The sequence below is a fragment of the Bufo bufo genome, chromosome 4, assembly GCF_905171765.1.
Source record: "Bufo bufo chromosome 4, aBufBuf1.1, whole genome shotgun sequence".
Lineage (NCBI taxonomy): Eukaryota > Metazoa > Chordata > Amphibia > Anura > Bufonidae > Bufo > Bufo bufo.
Window position 1 is genome coordinate 10,442,196 of NC_053392.1, and position 13,333 is coordinate 10,455,528.

At 44.7% G+C, this 13,333-nt stretch overlaps 1 protein-coding gene across 16 annotated transcripts in view; it reads right to left on the reverse strand.

Annotated features, from left to right (window-relative positions):
- The window catches only part of LOC120998305 (gastrula zinc finger protein XlCGF26.1-like), a 4,064,644-nt gene that overhangs the window by 2,960,537 nt on the left and 1,090,774 nt on the right, over window positions 1–13,333 (reverse strand). For 4 of the 16 annotated variants that reach the window (XM_040428939.1, XM_040428937.1, XM_040428944.1 and 1 more), the window contains one exon: window positions 563–641. The exons of the other annotated variants lie outside the window; for them this stretch is intronic. In XM_040428939.1, the coding sequence (XP_040284873.1) occupies window positions 563–641 (79 nt within the window). The remainder of the gene's footprint in view (window positions 1–562; window positions 642–13,333) is intronic. 16 annotated transcript variants of the gene reach the window in all.

Here is a 13,333-nt window from a genome sequence, read left to right on the forward strand (position 1 = left end):
AACACACCCAGGACCCACAGCGCATGGAGCGGCCTCAGCTTACTTTACTGGAGATCTAAGGTGGAGCCTCACCTGAAGAAACCTCCCAATTCCCTTCCTCCATTCATTACTCCATACCTGTGGTGACATGGACTGGAATGTCCTCCTCCACCTCACTGTTACACGGGGGATCGCCCATCATCTGCTCTTCTTCTTCCTCCACTTTAATATCAGTCACATCTTCCCCCTGATTTGTCATCTGTAACAATTCAGGACAATACAGCAGACATGTGGGAAATCTAACAGATCCACATAAGAGACCCCCACAATCTATGACCCCTCTATGACTGCAGGACCCCCCTATATAGATATGTATAGGGCTCAGCTCCATCTACCTGATGGTTCTCTGGGAGCTTCTCCTCTGGACAGTCCTGGGAATACAGAGGACGAGGACATCTCTCGGGGGGATTTCTTTCTACGAGTCCATCTGTAGGAAACACACAGGGACAGGAGAGATTATTACATGTGATGATGAGATGATGGGAGTAGTATCCAGGTGACCCATGACAGCCCCCCTCCTTACACTGCTGATCGCCCCATAAATCTGTCTCCTCTTTTGCTTCATCTTTAACCTCAACCTTAATATCCATCAGATTTTCATCCTAAAGAAAAGAAATGTAAAATGATCTCTGGTTCAGTCCCTTTCTGGTCAGATTCTGGTGAGGCTTCAGCTCCATCTACCTGATGGTTCTGCGGGAGCTTCTCCTCTGGACAGTCCTGGGAATACAGAGGACGGGGACATCTCTCGGGGGGATTTCTCCTCCTGGATCCATCTGTGGAGACATCAGACTCTTCTCTCAGCTCCTTCACTTCTGGGTTTTGTGATCGGGGTCTAAATAACAATGTTCTGCTCCTCACCAACCTTCTGCTAAACCTCAAACTAATCCAGTAATATAGAACATAGAAATTCCAGGCTGTGAACTGCTCTTTCTTCCAGAGACTCGGCTTTCATTCTTTACAGCAGGTGGAAGAGACTTGGACATTGATGGATTTAGATCGGTCGTCTGGTGGAGAAAACCTAGATCCAAATCTGGTTGGGAGATGAACTGAACTAATTCCATTAATCACCATTTCTAGGGAGCAAGAATAAGGATTTGCCCGGTATCATGGGAAGTAATTCCCCTCCACAGCATGAGTGAGGAGGAAATATTTCCAGTGACAGGCAGATAAGATGAAAGTTGGATGCAAGCTCCTGTGTCTCAACAGGTTTATTCGGAGCAGGACTACAGGAGCCGGCATCCTCCGGAGACAGGGGGTCACTAGAGCTCTGTAGTGTGGCTGCTAATAACACAGGGCCTGTGATTGCTGAAGGTGGAGGTGACTGGAATGGCGCTCCCTTCAGTGATGGAGGAGACCACATGTACCGATGGAGATCTGCTCTGCACGTGGAGGTTTGGCTGTAGGTGACAACAGTGACAGTGGCTCCCGGGTTCAATCCTCTCGAGCCTATATTATATGGATCCGTACTGCCATAGCTCTCATTATATATTCAGAGGATTTGTTAATACTAAGACTGACCATCTCTTACTGGGAAAGTTGGGTGACCACCAATATGGCCAATGGGTGTGTGTGTTACTGTGTAATATCTCTGTGCTGCCATATTACCAGTGCAGCCGCAAAACTTGCGGGGAGGAGACTCGACCGAGTACCGCCATGTGCCGAGCATGCTCGCTCATCACTAATCAACTCGCAGGACACCCTACAGCACGTGTCAAACCCAAAGCCCGAATCTGGCCCACCACCTAATTTTATGTGGCCTGTGCAAGGTTGTCAAAAGACAGGGACCTGACACTATAAGTAATGATTCGCTATACCCAGCGGCAGTCCCTTTAAACATCAGGGCTGCACATGACAAGACCTTCTGTGTTACGCAGTCTGCCGAGGCCTGAGCGGGAGGAGGGAGCGGCCTCCCTCTGCCTGGAGAGGTGACGCCCCTGGCATGGCTGCAGCCTCTGCCCGGTATATCTCTGGTGATGTGGTCTGGACTCTGTGTAGGTGAACTTTAAGGTAAGTACGGGTACACTAGTCTGCTCAGTCTGTCCCCAGTGTTCCAGTACTCCATAGGACTGCACCTAACTTCAACATCGAGTATGTACCCAGTACCGTGTTATCTGTGGTGTTACATAGGACTGCAGGTGACATCTACTACATTATCTGTACTCTGGGTTATCTGTGGTGTTACATAGGACTGCAGGTGACATCTACTACATTATCTGTACTCTGGGTTATCACTGTGTTATCTGTGGTGTTACATAGGACTGCAGGTGACATCTACTACATCAGCTGTACTCTGGGTTATCACTGTTATCTGTGATGTTACATAGGACTGCACTGCAGACTCCGATGCCGGAGTTTCAGAAGACGGCCTTTTGAAGGCAATCATACTGCTGATCTAGCCCTACAGCGCCCATTACCCTCTGACCTTCCCAACACAGACCGCGGAAACCTTGGCACACGCCTGGAACAGGTTTTCTTCAGAGGAGCTCCAGGTGTGCCGAATGCTTCTGGTGAAAATCACGGCTATCTGCAGATCTTCTCCATTATATTTTTTTTTCTAAAAGGCTGTGTATACCTTCTGAGGGATGTTTTTAATTTTATTATTGTTTTCTAGTCATTTTGGGCTACAAACCATTTTTTCAATTGGTCTTTATTAAAAAATGTCATTCCTTTTTTCTGTACAGATGTCAATCTATGACTATTTACTGACTGTTCTCAGCGAGTCCCGTCGGATGGCCCTGGTGGCTTACCTCCGAATTCCTGGCAGCTCGTAAACACTTATTTAAAACATTTTCTTATCAGTTTGTTGAGAATTGAGCAATAATAAGTGTTTATGAGCTGTCAGAATATCGGACGTAAGAGCTACACATAAGCCACCATCTGTCTGTGCAAACAGAAAGTGACTGCAAATAGACTGAAATGTAACCCCTATATCACTCAAATGTCAGAAAACATTGAATAAAGACCAATTAAAAAGAGATTTTAGTCCAAAACAAGTAAAATGCAATCATAAAAAAAATCTCTCCCAAAGATGTCCATAGCCTTTAATATCTATAACTCTGCCATTCAAATGACCAAAGAAGTCTACTTCACTTCACTCGTCTCATCTTCTCACGTTTAAATAACCCAAATCGATACTTTGATACGTTTCCCTCCCTCTTCAGCCCTACAGCGCATGTGCTCATCACTGACCTCTGTACTGAAGATCTGGAAACAAAGACGAGATTGAGAACATCAAGCAAGAAAATAATCTCCCAGTCCCCAACCAGAATGGATCCCCCCCCCCACACGTCATCTTGCTGTCTCTTCTCATTTGACCCTATAAAAGAAGAAGACGTCTCCAGTCTCCGCTCTTCTTCTTGACTGCAGTAATGATCCTATTCCCTCACACCTCCTACAGTCATCACTCACCTAACTACAATATTTAACCCCTCTCTCTCTTCTGGCATATTTCCAATCTCTATTAAACATTCGGTTATAACCTGACAATTCTTTACCCGACCTGTGCTGGTAACTACTGACCTTTCTCTAATCTCCCCTCCATCTCTAAACCCCTGGGACATCTGGTCTACTCTTCCCTAATAAGTTACCTCTCTGTTAACTCTCTTTTTGACGCCTTACGATCTGGCTCACCCTCTACATACTACAGAAACTGACCTTGCCAAAGTACCAAAGTTCATCCTGACAGTGAAAAGGAATGGAAACTACTCTCTACTCATTCTTCTGGATCTCTCTGCAGGATTCCCTTCACTGGTTGGGCTTTTGATTTAGATGTCTGCACACTATGGTCACCACTGTGGGGTGTCACTTTTATTTATTTTATTATTCATATAGCATTAAAAAGTTGAGTTTTATAATAGCTACTGCTCGTTCATTATCTATATTTCCTCCACCAACTTCCTGTCCTTTAACCCTTTCAGCCATTTTCATTTTTGCAATTACGTTCTTCCCTCCCTGCCTTTCTGAGGCCATAACTTTTTTATTTTCCCATTCACATAGCCGTATGAGGGCTTGTTTTTTGCGGGACAAGTTGCACTTTCTAATTCCACCATTTACTATTGCATACGATATAGTGGGGAACTGTAAAAAAAATTCCAAATTGGGTGAAATTGGAAAAACTGTTTAATGAATTTAGTTTTTCCTGCGTTCCCTATACAGTAAAACAGTTTCTTTCCTTCTCCAGGTCAGTACGCTTACAGTAATACCACATATGTAGGGTTTTTCTTTTTTATATTGAAAAAAAATGAAAACCTTAAAATTATTTTTTTCTTTTTGTGACCATATTCTGACCCCTGTAACTTTTTTGTTGTTAGTTGAGGGGGATCTGTACTTTTCATTGATACGTTTGGGGTGTGTACGACTTTTTGATCACTTTTCAAGTAATTTTTTTGTGAGGAGAAGCAAACAAAAAACGGTAAATCGTCCATTTACATTTTTTTTCCATTTTGCTGTTTTCTGTATGGGATAGATATTTTGATATTTTAATAGTACTGGCGTTTTCACACACACACACATTTTTTTTATATATTTTTATTTTGGGGAAAGGGGTGTGATTTTAATTTTTTTATTTTTTGATGTTCCCATACATTTCCCACGGTCCTCACCGAGTGTGCTCTCCGTGACTACGACATCTGAAGGGTTATGGTCCACGACCGGGATTGTAGGTCATTAGCCGCTGGTGTCTGCTGTATAAAACAGCAGGTACCGGCGGCTATGGCGCCCGCCACACTCGCGAGTGGGCGCCATCTTTAAAGTTGCAGCCGTACACGCACGCCCCTGGTTGGGAAGAGGTTAAACGTGCCTTAAAAACACATCTTTTCAGACAGACTTATCATGTTCCCTAAACGGACTCTTCCTTTTTCCCCCCCCCCCCCCCCCTCATTCTGACAGTAACCCCCACACTCCGTCCACTCGCTCCTGACGCTCCGTCCGCACTGCTCTACTCCAGAGGTGACTGGACTGCTTTATAAAGAAATGAATTTTACCTTTTGTTTCGACCCAATTTCCTCATAGATTGTAAGCTCTTGTGAGCAGAGCCCGACGAGTGTTTTGATTGTATATAGCCTGTTACCCTGTGATGTCCATCTTTATTTGTAAATGAACCCTCTGAATTATAACTCGATGCAAAATATGGTGGCGCAAACTAAATAAAAATTATTATTACACACGTGTACACACTGCACATGACCGGACTGAGGCTCTAACACGGCCTCTTCTCACCTCGTCTCTTCTTACCTGGTGATGTCAGAGGCCGGGGAGCCTCCATCATGGCCTCCTTGTACAGATCCTTCTGTCCTTCTACATACTCCCACTCCTCCATGGAGAAATAGACCGCCACATCCTGACACCTTACAGGAACCTGACAACACAATGACACCGTCATCACCCAGACCCCTCCAGTGCTGTTACTGGAGAAATTCCCAGCATTCCCAGCAGTGTCACCTCTCCAGTCAGCAGCTCCATCATCTTGTGGGTGAGTTCTAGGATCTTCTGCTCATGTATCAGGGGGGGAGGCTCTGTGATGGGGGTCCTGCTCCACCCTCCTGACTCATGGATGATGGGAGTCCCCCCCGATGTCTTCTTCACTATGGTGTAATCCTGTGGATGGAGAGAGACACTTAGGGAAAGAAATTCCTTCCTGACTCCAGATCTACACTCAGAATCCCTCCCTGGATCATGGCCCCATCTCCAGTAGTCTAGTCACTAGAAGCTGGAATATTATTACCCTCCAGACCTCCAGGCTCCTTCTGGACTCTTCTAGAGAATCCCCCATGACTCCTTCCTCTGGCAAAGAGCTCTATAGTCTCACTGCTCTTACAGTAAAGACTCCTCTTCTATGTTGGTGAACAAACCTTCTTTCCTCTAGACGTAGTGGAGGCCTCCTTGTTATAGTCCAGTATCATCTAGATGTCAGACTAGTGGTAGAAATCCTCCCTCCAGGCCACACTCCGGCCATCTCCTCCTCCGCTTCCTCTCCTCCTGGGTACAACGTGCCTACTTACCTCCTCATGGCTCCTACAACATGACTATTGGTCTCCATGATACATCACTGACCATACTGGTGGCTGATCTTCAGGTTCTCCATCACTTGGAAGGTCTGGAGGCCGTTCTCCAGGACCCTGGACTCTTCCTATCACTTCCTATGATGGATTCTCCTTCCCGATGTCTGACTTGTTACAGAATACAATAAAGAGGAGAGAAATCTAGAAAAGTTTACCTCTCCGCTCAGCAGGGAGATGATCTCCAAGGTTAAGTCTAATATTCTTCTGCTGATCTCCTTCCTGTCCATCCTTGGTGGTCATTCAGGAGAAGAGGAGAGAACTGGAGGAGCTGGAGGCTTCTAGTACTGCAGGCGCCTTTATGAGGAGAGGAGAGGCTGGAAATCCTCCAGGGACAAGAGCATTAGTGAGATCCAGAACCGCACTTACTGCTCCTGGAGAGACCACGCTTCTCAGAGCCCCAGCACCGGGGATAAAGGGGGATTCTGGAGAAATGGCTGATACCAGAGAGAAGAAGAGGCTCCAGACACCACAGCAGTGACTACTGACCAGGACCTGCTCTGTATCTGCTGCACTGCAAGAGCTGAAGGACCTGGGGTGATGTCACCATCATGTGATCAGTGCAGGGGGTGGAGCTCAGCAGCTGAGGGAAGTGGTAGAGAAGGACCTGTAATGATGTCACCGTCATGTGATCAGAAAGGGGAGGAGCTCAACACTGGGGAGGAGAAGTGGTAGAGAGGTGAAGAACCTGTGATGTAGGGTGACCACATTTCCTAACTGCCATTCAGGGATACTTACTTTCACAAGTGCATTTCGTCAAACTTATACTTGAGACTGGCAAAAACATATCTGCCTGTGCATTATTCTGTATTTCTGCACACATTAACTGGCTACTTAGACATCTCTTAAGAAATAGATTTATCCCATATACTGTATATTGTGTGGCACAGTGTAGAGGTATACTGTATATTGTATGGCACAGTGTAGAGGTATACGGTATATTGTGTGGCACAGTGTAGAGGTATACTGTATATTGTGGGGCACAGTGTAGAGGTATACTGTATATTGTGGGGCACAGTGTAGAGGTATACTGTATATTGTGGGGCACAGTGTAGAGGTATACTGTATATTGTGGGGCACAGTGTAGAGGTATACTGTATATTGTGTGGCACAGTGTAGAGGTATACTGTATATTGTGTGGCACAGTGTAGAGGTATACTGTATATTGTGTGGCACAGTGTAGAGGTATACTGTATATTGTGGGGCACAGTGTAGAGGTATACTGTATATTGTGGGGCACAGTGTAGAGGTATACTGTATATTGTGTGGCACAGTGTAGAGGTATACTGTATATTGTGTGGCACAGTGTAGCGGTATACTGTATATTGTGTGGCACAGTGTAGAGGTATACTGTATATTGTATGGCACAGTGTAGAGGTATACTGTATATTGTGTGGCACAGTGTAGAGGTATACTGTATATTGTGTGTCACAGAGTAGAGGTATACTGTATATTGTGTTGCACAGTGTAGAGGTATACTGTATATTGTGTGGCACAGTGTAGAGGTATACTGTATATTGTGTGGCACAGTGTAGAGGTATACTGTATATTGTGTGGCACAGTGTAGAGGTATACTGTATATTGTGTGGCACAGTGTAGAGGTATACTGTATATTGTGGGGCACAGTGCAGAGGTATACTGTATATTGTGGGGCACAGTGCAGAGGAATACTGTATATTGTGGAGCACAATGCAGAGGTATACTGTATATTGTGAGGCACAGTGTAGAGGTATACTGTATATTGTGGGGGACAGTGTAGAGGTATACTGTATATTGTGGGGCACAGTGTAGAGGTATACTGTATATTGTGGGGGACAGTGTAGAGGTATACTGTATATTGTGGGGCACAGTGTAGAGGTATACTGTATATTGTGGGGGACAGTGTAGAGGTATACTGTATATTGTGTGGCACAGTGTAGAGGTATACTGCATATTGTGTGGCACAGTGTAGAGGTAAACTGCATATTGTGTGGCACAGTGTAGAGGTATACTGTATATTGTGTGGCACAGTGTAGAGGTATACTGTATATTGTGGGGCACAGTGTAGAGGTATACTGTATATTGTGGGGCACAGTGTAGAGGTATACTGTATATTGTGGGGCACAGTGTAGAGGTATACTGTATATTGTGGGGCACAGTGTAGAGGTATACTGTATATTGTGTGGCACAGTGTAGAGGTATACTGTATATTGTGTGGCACAGTGTAGAGGTATACTGTATATTGTGGGGCACAGTGTAGAGGTATACTGTATATTGTGTGGCACAGTGTAGAGGTATACTGTATATTGTGGGGCACAGTGTAGAGGTATACTGTATATTGTGTGGCACAGTGTAGAGGTATACTGTATATTGTGGGGCACAGTGTAGAGGTATACTGTATATTGTGTGGCACAGTGTAGAGGTATACTGTATATTGTGTGGCACAGTGTAGCGGTATACTGTATATTGTGTGGCACAGTGTAGAGGTATACTGTATATTGTGTGGCACAGTGTAGAGGTATACTGTATATTGTGTGGCACAGTGTAGAGGTATACTGTATATTGTGGGGCACAGTGTAGAGGTATACTGTATATTGTGGGGCACAGTGTAGAGGTATACTGTATATTGTGGGGCACAGTGTAGAGGTATACTGTATATTGTGGGGCACAGTGTAGAGGTATACTGTATATTGTGTGGCACAGTGTAGAGGTATACTGTATATTGTGTGGCACAGTGTAGAGGTATACTGTATATTGTGGGGCACAGTGTAGAGGTATACTGTATATTGTGTGGCACAGTGTAGAGGTATACTGTATATTGTGGGGCACAGTGTAGAGGTATACTGTATATTGTGGGGCACAGTGTAGAGGTATACTGTATATTGTGGGGGACAGTGTAGAGGTATACTGTATATTGTGTGGCACAGTGTAGCGGTATACTGTATATTGTGTGGCACAGTGTAGAGGTATACTGTATATTGTGGGGCACAGTGTAGAGGTATACTGTATATTGTGGGGCACAGTGTAGAGGTATACTGTATATTGTGGGGGACAGTGTAGAGGTATACTGTATATTGTGTGGCACAGTGTAGAGGTATACTGTATATTGTGTGGCACAGTGTAGAGGTATACTGTATATTGTGTGGCACAGTGTAGAGGTATACTGTATATTGTGGGGCACAGTGTAGAGGTATACTGTATATTGTGTGGCACAGTGTAGAGGTATACTGTATATTGTGGGGCACAGTGTAGAGGTATACTGTATATTGTGTGGCACAGTGTAGAGGTATACTGTATATTGTGTGGCACAGTGTAGAGGTATACTGTATATTGTGTGGCACAGTGTAGAGGTATACTGTATATTGTGTGGCACAGTGTAGAGGTATACTGTACATTGTGTGGCACAGTGTAGCGGTATACTGTATATTGTGTGGCACAGTGTAGAGGTATACTGTATATTGTGTGGCACAGTGTAGAGGTATACTGTATATTGTGTGGCACAGTGTAGAGGTATACTGTATATTGTGGGGCACAGTGTAGAGGTATACTGTATATTGTGGGGCACAGTGTAGAGGTATACTGTATATTGTGGGGCACAGTGTAGAGGTATACTGTATATTGTGTGGCACAGTGTAGAGGTGTACTGTATATTGTGGGGCACAGTGTAGAGGTGTACTGTATATTGTGGGGCACAGTGTAGAGGTATACTGTATATTGTGGGGCACAGTGTAGAGGTATACTGTATATTGTGTGGCACAGTGTAGCGATATACTGTATATTGTGTGGCACAGTGTAGCGGTATACTGTATATTGTGTGGCACAGTGTAGAGGTATACTGTATATTGTGGGGCACAGTGTAGAGGTGTACTGTATATTGTGGGGCACAGTGTAGAGGTATACTGTATATTGTGTGGCACAGTGTAGAGGTATACTGTATATTGTGGGGCACAGTGTAGAGGTATACTGTATGTTGTGTGGCACAGTGTAGAGGTATACTGTATATTGTGTGGCACAGTGTAGAGGTATACTGTATTTTGTGTGGCACAGTGTAGAGGAATACTGTATATTGTGGGGCACAGTGTAGAGGTATACTGTATATTGTGTGGCACAGTGTAGAGGTATACTGTATATTGTGGGGCACAGTGTAGAGGTATACTGTATATTGTGTGGCACAGTGTAGCGGTATACTGTATATTGTGGAGCACAGTGTAGAGGTATACTGTATATTGTGGGGCACAGTGTAGAGATGTACTGTATATTGTGTGGCACAGTGTAGAGGTGTACTGTATATTGTGTGGCACAGTGTAGAGGTATACTGTACATTGTGTGGCACAGTGTAGAGGTATACTGTTCATTGTGTGGCACAGTGTAGAGGTATACTGTACATTGTGTTTCACAGTGTAGAGGTATACTGTATATTGTGTGGCACAGTGTAGAGGTATACTGTACATTGTGTGTCACAGTGTAGAGGTATACTGTACATTGTGTGGCACAGTGTAGAGGTATACTGTATATTGTGTGGCACAGTGTAGAGGTATACTGTATGTTGTGGGGCACAGTGTAGAGGTATACTGTATATTGTGTGGCACAGTGTAGAGGTATACTGTACATTGTGTGGCACAGTGTAGAGGTATACTGTATATTGTGTGGCACAGTGTAGAGGTATACTGTATATTGTGGGGCACAGTGTAGAGGTATACTGTATATTGTGTGGCACAGTGTAGAGGTATATTGTATATTGTGTGGCACAGTGTAGAGGTATACTCTACATTGTGTTGCACAGTGTAGAGGTATACTGTATATTGTGTGGCACAGTGTAGAGGTATACTGTATATTGTGGGGCACAGTGTAGAGGTATACTGTATATTGTGGGGCACAGTGTAGAGGTATACTGTATATTGTGAGGCACAGTGTAGAGGTATACTGTATATTATGTGGCACAGTGTAGAGGTATACTGTATATTGTGGGGCACAGTGTAGAGGTATACTGTATATTGTGTGGCGGTATACTGTATATTGTGGGGCACAGTGTAGAGGTATACTGTATATTGTGTGGCACAGTGTAGAGGTATACTGTATATTGTGGGGCATAGTGTAGAGGTATACTGTATATTGTGGGGCACAGTGTAAAGGTATACTGTATATTGTGTGGCACAGTGTAGAGGTATACTGTATATTATGTGGCACAGTGTAAAGGTATACTGTATATTGTGGGGCACAGTGTAGAGGTATACTGTATATTGTGGGGCACAGTGTAGAGGTATACTGTATATTGTGTGGCACAGTGTAGAGGTATACTGTATATTGTGGGGCACAGTGTAGAGGTATACTGTATATTGTGTGGCACAGTGTAGATGGGTAACCAACACAGATCTCTGAACTCCACCGCTAATCTGCATGTAACACATCTCTTAGGACCTTGCCCTAACAAAAAAACCTGCAGCCCTACGTGAGATCAGTAAATATTCTTAGATGCTGTGATCGCTATTCACTGTAAGACTTAAGTGGTTAAATAGCTGGGATCTAAACTTCCTCTGATCCCGGCAGCAGGCAGATCTCCAGTGTAAACCACGGCCATCACCCATTGTGTATGGAGCGTCCTCAGCTTACTTTACTGGAGATCTAAGGTGGAGCCTCACCTGAAGAAACCTCCCTTCCTCCATTCATGATTCCATACCTGTGGTCACATGGACTGGAATGTCCTCCTCCACCTCACTCTTACACGGGGGATCGCCCATCATCCTCTCTTCTTCATCCTCCACTTTAATATCAGTCACATCTTCCCCCTGATTTGTCATCTGTAACAATTCAGGACAATACAGCAAACAGGTGGGAAATCTAACAGATCCACATAAGAGACCCCACCATCTATGACCCCCTCTATGACTGCAGGACCCCCCTATATAGATGTGTATAGGGCTCAGCTCCATCTACCTGATGGTTCTCTGGGAGCTTCTCCTCTGGACAGTCCTGGGAATACAGAGGACGGGGACATCTCTCGGGGGGATTTCCTTCTATGAGTCCATCTGTAGGAAACACACAGGGACAGGAGAGATTATTACATGTGATGATGAGATGATGGGAGTAGCATCCAGGTGACCCATGACAGTCCCCCTCCTTACACTGCTGATCGCCCCATAAATCAGTCTCCTCTTCATCATAAAACCTCAGCCTTTTCAGATTCAGATTTTCATCCTAAAGAAGAGAAATGTAAAATGGTCTTTGGTTCAATCCCTTTCTGGTCAGAATCTGGGGAGACTTCTAGTCTATCTACCTGATGGTTCTCTAGGAGCTTCTCCTCTGGACAGTCCTGGGAATACAGAGGACGGGGACATCTCTCGGGGGGATTTCTCCTCCTGGATCCATCTGTGGAGACACAAGCACACAGTGACTGAATACACGGCCTCCTGTAGATCTGTCTATAGATCAGACTCTTCTCTCAGCTCCTTCACTTCTAGGTTTAGTGACCGGGGTCTAAATAACAAAATAAAAAATGTTCTGCTCCTCACCAACTTTCTGCTAAACCTCAAACTAATCCAGTCACCCCAAATAGAAAAATTCACCACTTGGACTCAGATGATGATGAGAACAGGGGTCCTGTGTCCTAACATGGATGGAGAGGTGGCTGCACATGTCTGCTGCTCCACTCACTGTCAGTAGAAATGCTGGAGATGGCTGGTAAGTTGAGGAAGGAGGACATGTGCTACGTCCACTCCACTCCAAATGAGGACACAGGATCCTTGTTCTTATGATCAGTGAGAAATAAAGGAGCAGACATTTATCCCCTGTCCTGTGAAGAGAGGAGAAGTGTTTAAGGGAGAAGTCTTTCATGTAACTGTTGATTCTATATCCCTCGGCTTCTTACAGGAGAGGTCGGATCATTTATAACCAGAGCAGACTGTGCTCCGCTGCTGATAACAGAGAGGAATAACCCCGGCTGGTCTGATGGCCTCCACCGCTATATCCACGTTCTACTGCAGGAACATCCACTTTCAGATACACTAATTTAAAGAAAAAAATGAACACATCCATAAGCCCCATGTATACGGCATGGCGCAGGTTCTCCTGCAGGACCCTTTGTATAGAATAGTGTCATCTACTGTACTGGCCGATGGAGGCCAAGAGGACACTATATCTGTCAGGTGGATGGAGCTCATGGAGAAGTGTGATGTATATGGGAAATGTAGGCTCTAACGTGATGTGACCGGAGAATAACATGTGGAGCTCCTACATTACATGTCATTACACGCGTGTACACA